This window comes from Mustela putorius, unplaced genomic scaffold (assembly GCF_011764305.1).
Source record: "Mustela putorius furo isolate JIRA1106 unplaced genomic scaffold, ASM1176430v1.1 tig00001012_pilon_pilon_pilon, whole genome shotgun sequence".
Lineage (NCBI taxonomy): Eukaryota > Metazoa > Chordata > Mammalia > Carnivora > Mustelidae > Mustela > Mustela putorius.
Genome location: NW_025421531.1, coordinates 3,297,236 through 3,317,834, shown reverse-complemented (window position 1 = coordinate 3,317,834; position 20,599 = coordinate 3,297,236). Strand labels below are relative to the sequence as shown.

The following is a 20,599-nucleotide window of genomic DNA, read 5'->3' as shown; positions in this document are numbered from 1 at the left end:
CATTGTGCCAATTGTCCCTCTGATTGTCCCCCTCTTCCTGGTCGAGGATCCAACCCAGGGTCACAGGTGATGTTCTGTAAGCACGTTTCCTTAGCACTCTGGTCTTCAGCCTTTTGTCTTTCACGAGCTTAGTACTGTTGGCGAGTACAGGGCAATTATTTTCTAGAATATCCTTTGATTTGAAGATGGCTAATGTCTCCTTATGATTTAATTTAGGCTGTATACTCATGGCAAGGAGTAGTAACAAAAACGTGGAGTATGTGTAAGCAGGGCATAGGAGCCAACTTAAGTTGGCCCCAATAGCCAAATCTGGGACAATCTGAGCATGAAAAGAAGTGATACTATTTGAGTATAAGCAATAGGATAAAATAAGAATCCTTGCTCCTTCTTGATATAAATAAATAATCCACGGGGGAGGTAGGAAGCTCTTCTACTAGAATTCTCACTCAAAAATGTAAAAGGACCTAGGGAAATAGAAAATCACCATTTGGCAAAATTCACAGTAATAATTATTTCAGGAAGAATGGCTGATGAATACTAAAATTGGTAAATGAAAGTATGATGAAAAAATAGGGTATTTACATATTCTTAAGCCATCTCCCCGCAAGATATGTATTAATCATAACAAGAAAAATAGACACTTTACAGAGAAGAGATCTGGTAGACACTACTTTTACCCAGTGATGGAAGTTAGTATCACCAGTAATGGGAAGAATCGAGCTCATGTGCCTCTCTGGCATTCGTGACCAAAAATGGATCATTTGTTAAAAGTAACTTTTAAGAAGAATCAGCTCATTTTCTTTACCTTGGCTTTCTTGGCTAATTCCTTGACGTTGGCATAGATCTTTTCCTTAATAATCAGAATTCTGTGGGATTCGTGCCCTTGCATACGTGCCTCCCCCTTGTCTCTGGCCCTTGCCTTCCAAATGTGTGCCCACCCGCTCTGTGCAAACCCATCTATGAGAGCCATTTACTACGAAGTCTGGTCCTCAGTCTGTCTTTGACTTTCACGACCTTGGTACTTTTGACGAGTAAAGACAATTATTTTATAGAATATCCCTCGATTTGAAGATGGCTAATGTCTCCTTACGATTTAATTTAGGCTGTGTGCTTATGGCAAGGAGTAGTAACAAAAATGTGGGTGGTGAGAGAGGAAGGAGACTCTGATGGCCAGCGGTGGCTGCTGGAGGCAGCAGGATTTCCGGTGCTGGAAACAGATGGGGGCCGGAATGGGCACTGCCCTGCCCAGGGGCAGAGAGATGGATGAATTGACCTCGAATGAGTTCTGTTTTAGGAAAAGGGGTGGACTCAAGCTTAGCTGAGTGAACAGCTGGGTTCATCCTTAACCCCTTCTCACCCAGCTGTCTCCATGGCAACTAAGCCCACCCCGAGAGACCCACCTCCTAGGGCAGCTCCACTGAGGACAAGTCTTACAGCCAATGTAAGAATTTCTCAGTCGGCGTAAACTGCAGGTTGGAACCCCCCTCAGGACTCACCGTCTGCTCCTTCTCAGCCAGCCCGTGGTGTGATAAAGATGCTGTCCCCCATGGGGGGCATCCTAGGCTGCTCCCATTCTAGCTCTCACGCCTGTGTCTGTGCACGTGTCACCTGTTCCACCATGGGGACAAGAGACGTGCAGAGCTTCAGAGAGGCCGCGAGATGCCTGTCCCTCCACGCTGCTGTGCTTCCAGAACTGCTAGGATCTCAAAGAGGAAGATGGCACAAGCCACCCACTAGAAAGGAAGGCCCAGCAGCAACATTTTCTGACGAGCTGGGAAGGGGCAGCATTGGCAGAAAGGAAAAGGAGACCGAATATGTAACTGGGGAGGAAAACGTAGGAAGGGTCGAGGGGCTCTAGAGCTCCCACGACAGAGATCTCCACTCAGAGTGACTGTGTTGGTCAGCGTGGGTTGCGGTGACATAAAACAACCATCGGAGCGGGTTTAAACAAGAGCTCTGTGTTGTCTCGCCGTGCCGGAGGCTGCAAGTCCCGGATCCAGGCGTCTGCAGGATGGGGCCTTCCAAGGGCCACGAGGAGGATCTGTTCCGTGCCAGAGCTGCAGTCTTGGCATTCCTGGGCTGGTAGATGCGCTGTCTTCATCACTGCGTGACATTCCTTCCTATGTCTGTCTCTGATTTTTGTTTGCTTGTTTGTTTGTCTAAAGAAGGATTCCAGTCATATTGCATAAGCCCCCCCACACTAATGACCTCATTTTAACTCGATGACCTCTGGAATGGCACCTCTCTCCAAATAGGTCACATCCTGAGGTAATGGGAATTAGGGCTTTCACATACGAATTTGAGAAGGATAAAATTCAACCCATAACAGAGCGTTGCAACAAATAAATATTCGTTTAATGAGTGACTACTGCATGCCAGTTGCTGTGCTAGGCTTGGAAGTTATCACGTAGATAAGTTAGTTCTGGGAGGAGAGGCAGGAGGTGCAGTGTCACTGCAAAATCCCAGCCTATCCCTGAACATAGGCCACCTGGAGGAGGCTGGAATCTGCTTGCCCACCAGGCCATTCTGCTTCATCCAAAGGACCTAGGACAGAGACTTCTCATCTACATGCTTTTCTGTTGTCTTCTGTGTAGAAGGAAGACTACAGCAGGGATCCTGGTCTTGACACCTAATGAGGACACTTACCTCAGGCCGGGGACATGAACAGACGTGAGCCCCATCCTAGTTCTGGGAGTGTTCACAATAACAGCCACACTCTCCTGTGCACCAGGACCTTTGCACACCTACCCAACCTAACAATCCTGCAAGATGCCCAGAATTATCTTCATTTAAGAGTTGAGGAGAAAGTAAATTATGCTTTGGAAAGTAAATAATTTGCCCAGAGTCACCCAATTCGTTAGTGGGGAATGAATTCAAAACCAGGGCCTTCTGACTCCAGAATGTAGACTCACCCCACAATACCATGCTAGCTCTCTTGGTCAGAGGGATGGAGGAGTTTTCTCTGGCCATACACTTTTCCACCTCACTCCACTGTAAGTGTACCGAAAATATCTGTGCCCAGGATCAGAATTCTTCTGGAAGGTCCCAGGGGAGGCCAGAAAAGCTGGAAGCATTGACACACCCTTTATATTGAGCTTTAAGGTAACCTTTACCTGACTTCCTAGACATAATTAAGTCTACACTTAACTCCTATGAGTGAAGGGGGAACAGGAGGAGCATTTTGGGTGTGTTTAAACTTAGGGTAACCCCCTTCTTGTCTATAGGATAGATGTTACTTTAATTATGTATGTTGATTAGAGTTATCAGACTTGATCTGGTGAGTTTCTGATTGTGTCTATCAATGGGATTATGGGGTTGAGATCGAAGTTGGAATTTACCGAGCGTGGTGGTTCATTCTTTTTAAGCATCTGAGCTGACTCTGAGCCCAGAGGATGGGGCCTATGTAGTTCACACCTGCAGTGATGCTAGAGACCAGAGGGAAGAGTAAGCAAAGTGGACTTGAAATGCAAGGGCAAATCTCCAGAGTTGGGGTCCTCAGGGATTGGCCAGGAACCTATCAACCTTGGGGTACCAAAAAATATTCCTGTGCGTTTCTGAGCTCACCTGTGTTTCTGACCGCACTGATGCCAGGCTGTAGTGCAGCCGGTTTTACAATCATCTCTCCATCGACCCCATTGTAGATTTTACTTTATGAATTTTTCAATGTCATTAACTTGCCCAGTCCCTTACTAGTTGATGCTCAGGGAACATAAATTCTCTTTAATACTATCTTAGGTATGTGTAACTGGAAGAGAAAACCAAATGTGGAAAACCATGTGCATCGCTCTCTAAAACCAAGCAAAAATAATAGTTGATACAATATTTGTTGGAGATGATCCACTGCTCTTGCATTCCGTCTGCTCTCCATTTGCCCAAATAATTGAAAGTAGATTTTTTTTTTCTTTCCCGGATTCTCTCGGTTGTGAATGCATTTGTGAAATTGTTCGGGGAGTTGAACATTTACAAGTATTTATCCGTAAGGCTGCACCAGATCTCTGCAGGAGAGGCCAAAAGCCACCTGCCCAGGGCCAGAAAGACTCGCTGCAAAGTTCCCAACAAATAAATAAATATGTCAGCCAGCTTTCCTGAGAAACAAGTCAGCACTCTGATCTCCCGTTCATTTATTTGCAGGCCTCATTAATATAACATCACTGCAACAAACAGCTAACGGGGGATGGTGTCAGAATGAATAATGGAGTTACTCTGCTGAGATAACAATTAGATTTTGAATGTACTATCAGCTAAGACAGAGCCAGCAAGGACTCACGCCGGGTAGGAGAGCTGGTGCCACCAGGGCCAGAGATCCCCGCAGAGTGCGTCCGCTGGGCTCTAGCCCACCTTGAAGAGTGTGCACACTTGCCTGCACACTTGTGCTCATACACATACACGCCCAAAGTGGAAACGAATGTGACCATTTGCCATTGTGCACCCAGCCAGCCTCCAGGTGTCTCTGGCCAAGTATCAGGATGGCATCAGAATGTGCAGGCACAGAGTTGGCGCCTCTGCCTTCTGAAGTCAGGAGAGCTCCAGCCAGCAGGGAGGGACTAAGTGGCTGAGTCAGAAGAAGATTAGCTGCCCCAGTACTGGCAGCTTGTCCTCCCTGGCTGGTCCTGATTGGGGGTCGGGCACTCAGGGCGTGATCCCAGTCTCAGGCACAGAAGTTTTTACTACAGAACCTGTCCATCAGCTGCGGGGTGTCTGTCCTGGAGCACCTTCTCTGGGCTCCCCTCCCTTGGCTGCTCTGGGAGGCTTTGATGTCAGTCTGTCCCAGGTGCTCTTAGGAAGCCTGTGTAGGGTGCTGACCGCCTGCTGGAGCCATGGAAGGAGCTGGACAGGCCCATCAGAGAGGCAGCCGTGCTGAGCCATCTCGACACCAGCCACTTGTCTTCTGGAATTCAGCTAGCCTGGTTTCTGCCTGGACTTCTTCACCATAAACTCGTAATAAGAAATATTGTATCTACCTTTCACCAAGTGCTCACCGGGCACCCAGAACTGCTTTTAGCAGCCATGTCATCTCATGTAGACCTTCTAACATCCTTGATGAGGGTGGTACTACCAGGATCATTAGCCCCATTTTACAGATGAGGCAACCAAGGCACAATGAGGGGTGACAATGTTATCGAAGACACCCCACTAGTAAGTTTTAGAACCAGGAGTTAACCCGCAGCTACTTGACTCTAGAGCCCCACATGTGACCTGTACACTATCCCTCATCTCTTTCACGGGCTCTTAGGAAACCAGAATTCTCAGCCCATAGGGTCGGAGTGGGGGAAGGTGCCGGCACAGAGCGCTCTTCCAGCCTACCACCGAGAAGGAAAGAAAACCAGTCGTCCCTGCTCCAGGCATCAGACTGGACAAGCACAGGCAGAGATGACAAGAGGGCAAGGCCAAGGCGGGTGTGTGGACATCCACAGGGGGAATGGGGACAGAGAGGGGGTGGGGGAAGTGGAGAAGATCAGAGACATGGCAGAGACCAGCAATGCCAATGGCAGAGATTCTTGGAAAGTCGCACATTCTGGCCTTAGCCCTGGGAGAGGGGCTGGGGGAACCTGAGCAGAGGGAAACCCACAAGTCGACTAGGTTATGAGTTCTCCCAGCTGATGAACAAGGGGTCTTTTCCAGGGCAAGAGTAGGTCAACTCAGGCAGCGTCTTGTGGAGGCTGGAAGCACAGGTTAGGGGGACCTGGTGGGCTCTGCCGCTCACTGTGTAACTTTGAGCAAATTACTTAACCTCTCTGGGTGCTATTCTGCATCTGTAACAAGGAAATTACAATAGGACCTCCCTCGAAGCTTGTTTTGAGCCCTAAGTGGGATAGAATATGTAAAGCCCTTGGCAAAATTCCTAGTTCATGATAAGTACCTAATGAAATGGTATGAGAATATGCGATGATAGAGGAAATGAAATAAATGATGGCAGGCAGCGTTATCAGAATCTTCAGTAACAGGGGCCACTGTTCAGTGTCTGTCTTCCCTCCCACCATGTCTATCAGGCAGGAGCTGTGACCCAAGGAAGCCAGCTTCACTAGGATGGAAGCCGGGCCTCGTGAGGCCTCCACCAAGGAGCAGCCCTCCTCTGACCCCTTGGGCCCCTACCCTGCAGGAGCCCCCTACACTACCCTCCAAGGCTCCGCCCAAGTCCCAGGAGGGGCCCTGGGCAGCACTCCCCAGGCTGCCGGGCCCCTGGGCCTGGGGCACCTCGAGCGCTCCTCTCCTGGGTGAAGCCCGCCGGAGCTCCCCAGCTGTAATTAATGGGCCGCATCTGCTCCCGCCCTTGGGCGGCTTTGTGGCACAGTTCCCTCCGAACTGTTCAATTAGTGACTGCAAGAATCAGGGCGAGTGTAGCATCACGGCGGCTGCTTTCCAGGTCACAGCGCCCACGGTGGAAAACAGATACGACACAGTCTGGCAGGAGCCCAGGTCTGGCGGGGGTGCCCAGGAGCTCAGCGGGACTCCGTGGGACTGCATGGCTGGCAGGTGGGGTCTCAGGAGATGGAGAAGTGGTTCCCATAAGAGGCTCGAGGAGGCTTGGAGAGGACCCAGCAGGAGACTAGTTAGTCCCCTACCATCAGCACAGGCCAGCCTCATCCCACATCCTACTTCTCACCCATCTAGGCATAGGATGAGCTGATAAAAAGTCCCAGCCAGACATGGGCTACCCACCTATACACCTGGGCACCACCAGTGACTGCTTCTGGGGAGGGCATAGGGCTGCTGGACTGAGGCCTCTGCTGTAACCCATTTCCCACATTATTCTTACAAAGGCTGCATATAGACAAATGTTTTATTTTACAGTCTGCTAAAAAGCCGGTGCTCTTGGGGCAGGGTCATAACACAAGTTCCCACAATGATGCAAATAAAGGTTTCTTGCAGGAGAAGAGACTAGTAGGGTGAGAGGTACCTAAATAGGGGAAGGGACCCCAGGGAGGGAGAAAAAGAAAAAAAATGGACCTGGAAACGAGATGTAGGGTTTAGCCTCCCTCTGGGACTTGCCCTGGGTTGGCCGGGTTCATGGTGTTCCAGGCAGTGTGCTAAGTATCATGGTATGTGTGACAAGCAGCGGGAAGTCATTGCATGGGCGCCATTTACTGTACTTCAAACAGGCCTGTGCACCAGCCACAAGCTTCTTTTGGGTCATTAGACTCTCAGAGGATGCCTGGAAGCCCCAGGGTCCAGAGAAGAGCATCTGAAATGATTGAAGGGTCTAGAAAACAAGATCTTCCGACAAAAGTCTAACAGAATGGCAGAAGCCAGGCCAGGGCGGCTTCGCTGCTGTCTTCCATACCTGGAAGGCGTCTGACAAGGAGGCAGGTGTTCACTCATCTGTTCAATGAGGGATCACACCAGAAGTGCACTTCAATGAAACTTGAGAGCAAGCGCAGCGGAATTTCTTGAGATTTGGTTGTTGCAATACTGCATTGCACCTGAACCACACATGGACCGATCCTTAGAGAACACAGTTTGAGAACACACCCATCCCCCCGCCGTCTTTAGAGAACACAGTTTGCTCTGCGATCTGGTTGGGACCAGCGTTTCCCAGCAGTAAAGACCTGGGGATACTTACGCAGGGCTGCTGTGTTCCAGGCAGTGTGCTAAGTATCAGGTCGCTAAGCAAAAGTGAGATGTCTCTGTCCCAAGATAGTAATTATCTTATTGAGAAAAGAAGCGGTTTACAACCTGGCGTGCCCATGACTTTCTCGGGGCATTCACTAAAGGCAGTGGGAGTGTGGGAGCAGGTGCTATGAAATCTGCCCCAGGGGGTCAGAGAAAGCCTCACGGGGGAGAAAGCCTTAGCAGAGGCTTGTAGGAGAGGTAGGCCTTGGTCAGTGGACATGTCTGGCCAGTGCGGGGAGAAGCCTGTCAAATGCACCTGGCCTTTAGATCCTATAGCCCTGTGGACCCTTAGCTCTCCCCAGGAGCACATGCTGTACAGGAGAGAGCTGAACCTGAGCCCTGGGGAGGTGGGTCGGGGAGGGCACAGCGGGAGTCAGCACAGAACACAGGAGTGCCGTAGCCCTCTTCCCCTCACCCCCAGCAACAGCAGCTGCTTCTGGGCACTTCTCTACCTCATCCCCTGCTTTTGAGATCCACAGAGAAGTTCGATAGATTTCTGGTCCACAGAGAGTACGTGCTGAGTAGCATGGGGCTGAAATGATCAATATCTAAAGATCGCAGCTGATTTCACACGGGTTCAGCTCCCCTCCCCCTCTCTGCACACCCTCACTACACACACTCACACACACTCATCCACATCCCAGACTGCCAAACCGTTTGTTTGTGTGGGTGTCTCATTCAGAATTACTTTCCTGGAAGCATACTCATTGAGTTCATTGTGTGATGCTTTGCCTACCCCAGAATGGCTAATTGCCAAGGGAAAAAGAAATGGCTGGAAAGGAGGGAGGAAAGAATGAAGACCATTTTAGACAAGGCCAGTGTCCTCCCAAATTTATTCTGGGTGAAAGGGTGATGTCTGGCTCAGAGTATGCTTCCGCACAGGGCCCAGAATCCCCCAAAGCCAAGTTCCCGTCCTCGGCAGCATGGACAGGCTCAGGCTGTAGGATGCCTCTCAGGTTTTCTCTAGTCAGCCCGTGGGCAGCGCTCTCTACCCCCAGTCACGTCTGCGTCTACGTTCCCCGGTCCCTGTGTCCTCCTTCCAGAGAAACAGAAAGACTGCCAGCCTCTGTAAACTCCCTGCCACTCCACCATCCCATATCTTCATGATCTGGGAAGGCACAGGTGCAGGGGGAACACGGGAGAGGAAACTGCCAGCTGTCCAGACCTGCTCTCTAACCCACTGTCCTGTTAGGGACTTCCCAGTGTTGTCTTCCTTAACCTTCAGAACGTCCCTGGGAGGGAAGTATTGTTATCTGCTTTCTGATAAGGGCCCTGAGATTGAAGGTCATGTTGCTCACATGTGGTAGAGCGGACATTCAGGCTCTTGTCTTGCTGTCTTCCTGCTGCAGGTGCTCCCCGGGTCCCCGGTGGGCTCTCTTCCCTCTCCCAGAGCAGCCAGCAGCAAGGGCCTTCTGAACTGGAGGCCAGGACACGTGGAGCTGGCCACCATCCCTCCCCTGCCTTGGTTCCCCTCTGTCAGTCAGTGGGGGTGGTCTACATAACTCCCATCCTGCCCTCTCACTCTCACCCCTGCAGGAGGCTAGCTCTCCCCTTCCCTGAAGCCCCAGAACTTCTTCCTGATCGGAAAGGTCCTCCTTGTAGTTCTGCAAGCAGGGAACTCCATCAAGTTGATCGTTATAGACCTATGTCCTTCTCCCAAGAGAACCAAGCTTCACAGATGCTACACACAGCACCCAGAATCTAATGTTGCTTTTAGGATTGCTTGTGGGCCATCTCTAGGGTGGATGTGAAATCCCACTGCTGTCTGCTCTGAAGTGGCATCCTAAAAGATCCTGTTCACTCTCTTTCTGGAGAGTAAGTCCTTTTCCATAAAGCCCCCCCTCTATAGCTTCTCCCTGATACTTGGTCCTGGGGTTTTACCACTCCACGCCATTGCTCAGACCTCAAGGCCATTATTCTCTGAGCTACCTGGAAGCCCTCAGGTGTTAGGGAATGTGTCTTACAGGATACCTTTCTCTGTTCCTTTGCACCCTGAGCCCAGACTTCCACCTTGACTCACTCTGATTTTAAACTGGGGAGAGCACACATGAAGCAAAGGCATGGAGATGGTTAAAGTGCTATGCGTGGGCAGGAACCGCTGGCAGGAATAGCTGGCATCTGGGTAGAACATGGAGGACGTAGTATAAGATAGCAGATGTAGCTGAAGAAGTAACAAAGATTAGAACTTGAAGGATGAGGGGCGCCTGGATGGCTCAGTCCCTTAAGCGTCTGCCTTCGTCTTGGGTCATGATCTTGGGGTCCTAGGATCTAGTCCCGCATCGGGCCTTCTGCTCAGGGTGGGGGGGTTGGGGTGAAGTATGCTACTCCCTGTCATGCTCTATTTCTCAGATAAATAAAATCTTAAAAAAAAAAAAAAAAATAGAAGAAGAAGAAGAACTTGAAGGACGCGTGCCAGGCCAGGAATGAGGGAATTTGCTTTGTCCGTGGTCAGAGCCATTAAAGGTTTTCCGAGCAAGCGACTAGTCACCTGGCCAAGGGTGCGTTCATGGAGGTCAGCCAGTGGCAAGTGGAAGTTAGCTCTAACATTGGACCACCTTGCAGTTAGTGCGAGTGAGAGCTGCTTATCGCCGCCCGGGAACACAGAGCGGGGCACACATTCAGAAGATGCCGGGGAATAAGATCTGCTAGTGCCAGGTGACTGTTATTTATTGTACATGGTAGGTAGGTGAGGGAAAGGAGACAGGTGAAGGTGCTTGCAAGGGTCCTGGCTGGGGGCACAGTGATGCCGTTAACCTTGAAAGAGAATCTGGGAGGATAATCAGGTTGGGAGTGGAAGGAGGAAAAATTAAGAGTTCATTTTCAGACACGGTGAAAAGTGAGGGGCCTGAGGGACATACCTGTGGAAGCAGAGATGTCCAGGAGCAATTGGATATATGGATATGGCGCTCAGGAGAGAGGTCGGAGCAGACGATATAGATTTGGAAGTCATCGGTAATGGAGACCTGGGGAATCCTTTCGCAAATCAAATCCTCACCTCCTCAGCTGTGTTTGGGAAATCTTGACTTTTACACATCAGTTTTGTTTTAAGCAAGGAAGACGTAAGCTGGGTCCCTCGTAAGCGCTGGGCCTGCACGGTGGTTGCTTAATGCCTCGACCCCAAACTCCTTTGCCACCTACCCCAGGTGCCGGCAGGATAGCACGGAGCACGTGCTGTGTGGGAAAGAAGACCCCCAGGGCCCCAGCATCCCCCAGGCCTTCTCCAATGACCCCTGAGGACTCTGGTTCTCCAGGTTTGGATTCCAGCAGCTGTTAGTTAGCTTACAAGTGATCGGCTGGCGTCTCCACACCCCAAACTAGCTATCTCTTTGCACATGTCTTCATGCCAAGACTACAACACTTGCTAACAATTTAAAAAAAAAAAAAAAAAGAAGTCTTTCTTCTGTAAACAATATGCTGGCTTATGCGACACGCAAGCTGGCTTATGCTTCTGCTCAGCTCTGGGCTGGCAGATGGACCCTGCGGCCCCTCCCAGGGACAGTCATGTCTCAGACCCCACCCTTGAATGTCAGAAGGGGACGCTGCGATGACTCGCCAGCTGAAGGAAGCTGCTTTGCAGAGCCTGCCAACGCTGTATATATCCACAGCACAATCCCCACATGCTACCTGCGAGATGGAAATATTTTTAGGCATTCCAGAAAGATTTCGTTTCACAGTTTTTCTGAAAGGTTGTAATTAACTGCAGCGAGCAAAAGAATGTATTTTTAAAAATAAAAGTGGGGGAAGGAGAGCAAAGCGATCACCACAGTTTTGTCAGTTCCGTTTGGTAGGTGGGTTCCTGTCATCCAGGTGACTGGGGGAGGGGCAGGAGGGGCCTGTGGAGCTCAGTCCTGGATCAAAGGAGAACCGGGCACTTGAATTTGCTCAAAGCAAATTCCTTCTGACTGATGTCTCCTGCAGGGGCACAGAGGCATCCCCTTCCCTGTTCCTCATTAACAAGGGTCTGTCTAGCAGAGCCAAGGGGGCCCAGGTTCCAGGGGAGGAGTGTGACAGCCAAGATCCCCTATGGGTTATTTTTAGATTCTGCCCCCCCACACACACACACAGGAAAGCTGTGGGGTTACTGCTTCCTCAGGCCAGCTCTTTTCTCTCTGCATTGTTCTGCTACTCCAACTCACACCCAACACAGAAATGCCTCCAAGCCAACTCCACTCTCCTTCTCTTGATTCAGTTCATGAATCTTATTTAGTTTTATTCAGAGGGTGGGATATTTTATTCCCAGAGAAGGAATGGAGAGCCTCAGACAAGGTGACTTGGGTGAAATGAGGCCCCAGATGAGAGAGCTCATGGCCTACTCCCGTCAAGGAGGAAAGGAAACCACGCAATGTAAGACTTGCAAAAGAGGATGGGGTCAGGTGGACTGAGTTCCAGTCCTGGCTTTGCAGCCAACTTGATGAGATCCCAGGAGTCAGCCCGGTGGGGAAGGAGGCCTGTTCCAGTCCTCCTCCCCACCAACCTCTCTTCTCTGCCCACCATCACCTGGGCATCCATGGTCAAGTTGTTTGCACAAGTCATAGTGCTCACATCACAGGAAGATCTCACTGCCCCTCTGGGGAGCAGGAAAGAGGGAAGAGTTTCCAGAACCCTCTGCAGCATTTCACCTATACTGATCTATCATCTCTGCCCTGGGACACATTTGACTCCATTGCCCACTGGATGCCCTGCCAGTATGTATAGGGTTAAAGGGAGGCTCCCAGCGGGACCCAAGGGCAGAAGGTCCTAGGCTGCAGCTTCATTTAGGAGACTTTGGTGGCCTTGGCCTTGACCAAGCCACCCTTCCCTCTCTCCACCCCTCCCTCCCACCTGGTCTTGCCTTTCTTATGGTGTAGTGAAAAGAGCTTCAGACTTTTTTACAGTTGTACATATAGGTTGGACAAGAATCTTACCGTAAGATACCCTGAGCCTGCTTCCAGTGATTCGCTTGACTTCTAACTTCCTCCTGCTTCAGATAAGTATGGACCACAAAGGATGAACTTATTCCCTGGGCTCTCTATCTGTTCCATACCAAGGAGCTGCATTTTTCCAAGAGCCTTATCTAATCTCAGACAGAGGTTTACACCTTGAGAGAGCTTGATATCTTTTCCTGTTGGGTCAAAGCAAAATGAGACAACATTTGGTGACTGAATTAGGAACTAACGGAATGATTTTTGCTAATGAGAAGCCAGCAAAATTTGGAAATCCTGAAGTTTTTTGGTTTTTTTTTTTCATGGTTCCAGCAGGCATCATGGGATTGTTTTTTTATTTTATTTTATTTATTTTATTTTATTTTGCCGCACAATGTCAAACACACTTTGCATCTTTCACCATACCCGCAAAGCAATTCCTAATCTTGGACTCCTCTGGGCTCCCACAGCTTTCCTCTGAATCGATCTTATCACTGTGTGCCCCGCATCAGTGTTATTTAAAGCTTCCTTTATCTCTTCCTCCTTGACCAGAAGTTCCTTGAGGGCAAATTTCCTGATTTCCGGACTATTCGCCATTGTAACCCCCACAGCGTCTAGCAGGCGGGAGGGGCAATAATAGCACAGAACAATGACAAAGCCCTTTACCCGCCAGCCTGGTAGAGAAGATTATCCCCACCTTCACAACTAAGCACTGAGGTTTCAAGAGATTAGGTGACTTGATCACAATCTGACAGCTTGTGAATTAGAGACATATCTCAAAGGAGGGTTTTCATACAGGCCTTGCTGATAATTTTTTTTTTTTTAAGTAAATGAATGCATGAATGAATTAATGACCTCAGGATCCAAGGAAGTCATATAAAACGAGATGATGTCAGGAGCCTAGATAGGCTACAATAAATAAAGGAAACATGCTCCGTTCCCCCAGATTCCAGGTGTGCAAGGGTCCTGCAGCCTCCCTCTGGGCACGGTGAGGACCCTGCTGCCTCTCCCCTGTGGCCCCGCAGGTTTGTGATCCCATTTCCCTCCCGCAGATCTTGACGGTGTCTGGACCACCTGAAGGAGGGACTCGAGTGACGATCCATGGCGTGAACCTGGGCCTGGACTTCTCTGAGATCGCCCACCACGTGCAGGTGGCTGGGGTGCCCTGCACCCCCCTGCCGGGGGATTACATCATCGCTGAGCAGTGAGTCCAGCGCGCTCTGGCCCCGCCCTTTTCCCCAAGCAGCTTCAGGGTGGGGACTCTCCCATTCCCTTCCCTGGGATGTCTCCAGGATTCCCTCGCATTCCTTTCCTCCCGTGGACCCTGCCCCCAGAAGCCTGCCCAGAGCCCTCTTCTACCCCTCCTCCTCTCCCGAAGGCTCATACCCTCTGCGATGCCCCGTTCCCTGGCTCCTGAGGCCTCCGAGGTCCCCGCACGACGCTGCCCCTCATTCCGTCTTCGCCTGGCCAGTGGTGACTGAGCCATGTTCCCAACCAGCCCAGGCTCCTCCTGGGTCTCCCTGGCCCCTCCCCGCCAGCCCCCATTGGAATGCATCCCGCTCGGTGGGCTGCGAGCAACAATTTGTTTGGCTCATGGGGTTCTGACAGCAGCTTAATCCGAGCAGGGCCTCCGCCGGAGCAAATTCATTTATTTCACTAAGGGAAATGTCAGCTGGAAATTAGAAAATAGGCGTGTAGCAGCGGACAGGCGAACGGGGCTCCAGGAGTGACATATGTTCCAATTTGGGGCGTTCATTTGGCAGTGGCGACCGCTGTGGAGTCGGTGGGCAGGAGCTGGGCACAAAGCTGGGGGCGGGAGTTTGGCAGGAGGGAGGCTTCCTACCCAACAAGGGACAGCGAGGGGGAGCAGCCGGAGCATTCTGCATGATTTGTCAGGTAAAGTGGAGTCAGGTCACCCTGGTTCCATTGAGAACACAGCTGGACCAGGGGTGCTAGGAGCCCTCACCAGAGTGGGGGTTGTGGGAGGGGCTTCTCTCCCTTAGCTCCACCTCCTGGAGCCCCAGGCTCCTCCCCCTGACGTCCCCAGAGCCAGCCTCCCGTAACAACCAGGAAAATGACATCACTTTATTTTCTGTCAGTACTTGCCCTTTCTCATCCATTATCTCACTTTAATTGGGAGGGACTCTGAGAGATAGATGTTGCTATCGGCCTTGACAAAGCAGGAGAAAGCCAAAGGCTTGGAGAAGTGGAAGGACTTCCCCAGTCCACTCTGTGCACAAGTGTCGGAGGCAGAGCGGGAACCTGAGGCCCCTGACTTCTCCTCCAGGTCTCTCCTGTGTCCTAAGAGCGATGGGGCAAGGCTCCTGGACAAGAGTGGTCTGACGATCCCATGATCCATCAGAGAGTGGCCTATGGGGTCAGGGCCCATGATCCTGACATGGCCCAGAGTAGGGTCAGAGTCAGAGGAGTGAATTCGCAAACTCTGAGGACCACATGGAGGTCTGCTCGCCCCCACAAGTGGGGACAGGAAGGAGCTATTCTGATCCTTCAGACGAGATCCTCCCCTGACAATCTTGTCTCTGCAAGGACTGAATCTCAGAGGAAAGGCTGGCTGGGTCTCCAGGAGAGAGGTGAGGGAGAGGAGCCAGAAGAAAAGGTGAAAGCATCTGGGACAGGAGGCAGGACAGAGTCCTTCCAGGTCAGCATCCTGCTGGGCTGGGCTAGACACTCGGTCCCACTGACACCGAATCCGCCTTGGCCTCAAGGGCCGCCTTGCACCTCTGGACACAGGCCAAGTGTCCAGCTTGGTGAGATGCCACAGGGCTCCAAAGGAGAAAGTCTGGGGGGCCGCCGGGTAAGGCTTTGAGCTGAGAAGTACAAACTCTTGAGCAGCTGGACACAGAGATCTCATGGGATTTGGAATTCATAGGTGGTCTAAGTCCCAGCTGCTTTGCTCACCAGGTCTGAGACCTCAGCAGACTATCTGATCTCTCTGACCTTCCTCAGCCTGATGGAAGTCATGATTCCACTGCACGGGGTTGGGAGACTTTCAGTAAGATGCAGAAACGGACACTACGGTGTGCCCTAGGAATGGGCGGCAGTATTCTGTCTTTGAAATCAAAGGCACCACCCTCACTCAGGGCCGCGAGGGAGAAAGTGCTGAGAGACATGAGAAGTGAGGAGGTGAGGAGAGCCCAGGGAGGCGACTGGTCACCTGGGGTCCCGGCTGAGGCCAGTGGCCGGGCACCCTAGAAAACCTCCTTCTTCTGGGGTGCCAGGCGGACAGGAGGGAGCAAGCCCTCTCTGCACCTCAGCTGGGGCAGCCCTGCTTCCCCACCATGCCAGGGTCATCGCCACTCTCAAGGTTTCAGAGTTTGTGAACATCATTTAAGCCTCCATCCGAGGCAGCGAGCAGCAGGCACAATCGTTACAGATGTCTGGGAGAGATGAATTTGGCTAAACGGGCCAGCACAGTGTCCCGGGTGCGGGCAGGATTAGCGGGCACAGTAATGGCTCACCATATGCTTGTGCCATTCCATCTATCACTCAGCAATTAGGTTAATGTTGGTTAAAGGGTCCCACTTAGTCCTGCAATCAGCACCCACCTGTCTGTGAAGGGCCCGCCGATTCCATAATAGGACATGTTCCGGGTGATACAATGCAGGTAGAGGCTTAAAGTCTGCCCCTCCAGGGACAGGGACAACGCAAGAGGGACTCCGCCAGGGTCCTCAGACCCCCTGCCTTCCTCCTGCCTCCTCTGCTATACCTGTGAACCCAGGCCTGGCTGGCTGGATGTTCCTGCCTGGGCTCTCACCACAGGAGTGTACACTCAGGGGGAGAAAGGCACCGTCTCTGCCAGGCTGGGGGGTGTGGTACGGTATGGGGGTGAGCACCTTGGACTAGGGCCCAGGAACTCAGCTGTTGGTGAGCTGGGTGACTTTGGGCAAATCACTTTGCTCCCAGATCCTCAAATGTCTCATCTGGAGAATGGAGAACTGGATGTTCTCTACAGTTGCATCTGTTGCAGATACATCTGCATCCTGGTCCTCAGGATGTCAGAGCAGTAAACGCTCTGCCCCACAGAACTGCCCCTCCTTCCATCAGAGAGCCTGTGGGTGTCACACATGTGTCTCCAGATGCTCCCTCTCAACCAGGAAGGAGTTGAACCTCCAAATGCTGAAGCCGGGTGCTTATTGGTCAGGCTCCTCATTCTGCAAGGAAAAAGTTTAGGCATCCTCAGCTATGGTCTCCTTATGAGATGTAGGAAGCCTAGAGCCACCAGATACACCAGGAGGAGGCCAGGAAGGCAGAAGGCCCCCAGAAATCCAACCACAGGAACCTTGCCAACTTGGAAGGCTTGAAGGAGGCAGTGGTGCTCACACTGCAGCCTGGGATCATCCACACCCAGGAAGGTAGGGAGCACGGGTAGCCAGCTCACAGAGTCTTGGGAAATCAGGTGGCACTTCCCCACCCTACCCCCCCATCTCCCCACACCCCCAACAACCTCATCTGCTCCCTCGCGTTTCTGCCATGTCTACCTACCCTCACCCCAAAACACATGGAAGGCGTTCCATTAATCCTAGAAGCAGTGAAACAGAATGGTCAAAGGCACAAGCTTTGGAGGCAGGCTGCCCTGGATTTGAATCGTGGCTCAGCCATTGTGACCATGGATGAGTTACTTGGCCTCTCTGAGCCTGAGTGTCATTGCCCATAAAACGGAAATGATAAGACGCGCCTTGGAGGAGAGCCTGAGATGCCACGAGACCCTGTCTTGTGCAGTGCCTGCCCCAATCACGGCTCCGTAAATTCTCACTCTTACTCTTATTACCGTCCTGAATCTGTTTTGTCCCGACCCTCATTCCTCCATATAAGCCTTTCTACTCCCTGCAGCTACCCTTGCTTCTTCCTTCACCTTCCTCTGTCCCTGGGCTCCGAGAACACGTACCTATGACCGATGCACTCAAGAATGCCCCTCCATCCTTTGGCACAAGCATCGCATCCCAGGAATGGAAGAAGGGTTAGAGGCCATTGGGGTTCTTCCGCATGCTGACTCCTTAGGGTTCTCACCCAGTTCTTCCCTTCCAGCCCAGACCCTCTCCTATGGCCCACAGCTGCCCACTGCCTGCTGCCCACAGCAGGATGAAATTAACCTCGGGGAGAGGAGGCGGGGAGAAGTGTCAGGTGCAGTGTGAAGGCAGGGAGGACATACACCTCGCTGCAGCCCAGCCCTTGCACCTGCGTCATGCCCTCCCAGGTGGGGCCGTCAGAACCAATGACCGTCGCTTGGCCTTGGACGCGACGCTTGGGAGGAGCTCATCTCCCATCCACCCCTCCTCTCCCAGGTCCTTCATATGAGAAGCTTCTCTCTTGCGACATGAGCCCTGACTGAGAAAATGTTCTAGAAAAGACAGTGTGCTAAATGGCTCCAGCCCCTTGCTAACTCCCTACGGAGACAGCTGAACAGTCCCTTCGAGGCCTTGTCCTCTTCTAGGTGGACCCTTGGGACCGAGGAATCAAAAACATGCCCCGGACTTTCACATGTCCTCCTATTTCCTTTCTCCAGGACATCAAACCTGCCATGATTTCCTCCTCCCGTCTTCTGGAGGATGACTCGAGCACAGAGTAGGGGAAGAGCGAGTAAGGAACAAGAGGGCCCTGGTTAGAAGAGAGGGAGAGAGATTTATGTGCTCCCGGGCTCTTATGTGTCCTCCTCTTCCCCTGCAGTAGATGACAGAGTCTCCTGTCAGGCCCCTTGAGAGCACAGGGGATGGTTTGCAGGCTGGCGGGGACCCTGCACCAACCAGGGGCAGGCACTAGGGCCCAGGAAACAGGGTGAGAGATTTGTGACTCCAAGCAGGCAGCAGCATGAAAATAACCACATGTGGTACCTTAAATTAAGCTTCTCGAATGCTCTGCTAATGAGGTTTAAGAGGACAGTTATGTGTAAAATACTAATGGATCATCACAATTGTCTTTTTTCTGGGTTTGTAATTAATTTATTTATTCACGGAGAAAGGGAAGGGAGCGTATCCTTCCGTGTGCATTCAGTACTTTCTTGTTGAATCTAATATGCTAAATGTAATAAGACAGATATTGCATGTTAAGTCAATATTCACCAGGAGTTAAAGTACTTATTTGGGATTAACTGTTATGAAGGAGGTGGAGATCGGCGTGGCATGCCGTGTGTGCGAGCATGCGGTGTATTTGTTTAATGCAAGCTTTATTACATCGAAATGAAATCTCTGTTTAGTTACCTTCCTTCCTGGAGAAGCTGGGGAGATAAGCAGTGGCTGGTTAAACACCGACCTTCCCCGCAGTGCCAGGGTAATGCTTGGGATTAGTGTGCCCGGCTCTGTTTTCCTGGCTTCCCACTGAGCAGACTTGCTGGGGGCACCGGGCTCCTGGGAACTCTCATACGGTGCTGGGAGGAAAAGCAGAGCCCTTTCTTCGGTCCCTAGCTTCCTTTTTTTGCTGAGCCTGGTGGGGCCCTTTCCCACCCGCCCCATGCCTCCTAATTCCAGGCAAGAGGAACCCCCAAGAACCTGATTTCCTCAGACTCTCCCATATCCTCCAGCTGCCCACCGTTTCTAGAAGGCTGCTGTGGCCAAGGCAACCAGTGTCTAAATGTGCTTGCTGTAACTGATCTCAGGCGCCAGGGAAGTCATCACGGGGGGTATCGATCCGCCGTTTCATGAGAGAGAACTCGGCCGTATCCCCTCTTCCCTCCAGCGACCCGGCCTCTTAATGTGGGACGTGACTTCCAGCCCCACGGCGGGCTCACTGCCTCGCCCACCAGCGTAGTGCACACAGACCTTGATTAAGTGGGAGTCCAATGTCAGATGCTGTCCTAATGAACTCATCCACCACCCACCCCCTCGCCGGGGCTGCCGCAGGATTCCCCTCCTCCCTTTGGCCGGGGGCTCCTGTTTGGGGCACTCACAGTCTCACCAGATTATCTGTTCCCTTTTTAAAACTCACCGTCGGAGACAAACCACAATGGAATCAGCTTGACAAATAGGCCTTCCCTCCCTCCTTTTGGGAGAGTTGCGACTTTGGTTTGTCACAAAAGAAAGAACGCTAACTAAATCACCTGCCCTAGGTCTCTCTGTCGACGTTGGGTTTTATTCGACCAAGACTGGGTAGTTGCCCAGCGCTAGGTCCTGCACTCAGCACTGGGAAGATTGGGTTATTCAGAGAATGAGGCAACATAGCATCTGGGGGCGTACCGGGCTTTGGAGGTGATCTCATTCACTGTACAGATGAGAGGCTGAAGCCCAGAGAGGGAAAGTACTTTACCTAGGGTCACACAGCTTGAGGAGTGAGCAAGCTGAGTCTCGGTATAGCCCCAGGGCAAGGTCGTGAAGAGTCATCCAAGGGATGGGATGGGAGTGAGCACCGCAGGCTGCAAGGGCGGTTCTGGCCGAGCCTCTCACGGGAAGCTTTGCTGTCTCCTCAGGATCGTCTGTGAGATGGGCCATGCCCTCGTGGGAACCACGTCCGGGCCTGTGCGCCTGTGCATTGGCGAGTGTAAGCCAGAGTTCATGACCAAGTCCCATCAACAGTACACCTTTGTGGTGAGTGTTGGGTCCTCCACAGGGCTGAGATCCCAGCAGAGGCACGCGTCCGCTCCAGACTTCTCGGCGAAGTCCCACACCCCCCTCCAAAATCAGGGGTAGGATGGATGTGTGACTAACGATGCTGTTAGAGTCCCAGAGAGCCGCAGGTCGGAGTGCTAAATAAGGCAAAATCAGGCCTTTCTTAGAAAGTGGATCCTACCCATAGAGCAGGGAGGGGCTGCCCCTTGTCCCCCTCCACACACAGTGTGACATCTTAGTCTCATTCCAGCCTAATGAGGACAGATTGCCTGAGGGACCTAATTAAAAAGGTCTATATTTATCCACATGCTTTGTTTTGTACCAAGGATATTGTAAGTAGGAGTTTAGAAAAGTCACTTCAAATCCCACAGGGACGTGTGTCTGCGGCAGGCCCACGGGATCGGGTGTGCTCATGAGTTGCTCTGTGTGTTGGGTGGTCACACGCACATATGCACATTCTCACCATTCTCACACCTGAAAACGTCTCCTCGCACTCAGGTGGCGAGCACTAGAATCACGAAGGCTTTCCTT

The 20,599-nt window shown here is 51.7% G+C and overlaps 1 protein-coding gene across 1 annotated transcript in view; it reads left to right on the top strand.

The window, feature by feature from the left end:
- PLXNA2 (plexin A2) overlaps positions 1 to 20,599 on the top strand; it is a 212,265-nt gene that overhangs the window by 158,973 nt on the left and 32,693 nt on the right. The window contains exons 13-14 of the mRNA XM_004775277.2: positions 13,565 to 13,716; positions 19,930 to 20,047. Of these exons, the coding sequence (XP_004775334.1) occupies positions 13,565 to 13,716; positions 19,930 to 20,047 (270 nt within the window). The remainder of the gene's footprint in view (positions 1 to 13,564; positions 13,717 to 19,929; positions 20,048 to 20,599) is intronic.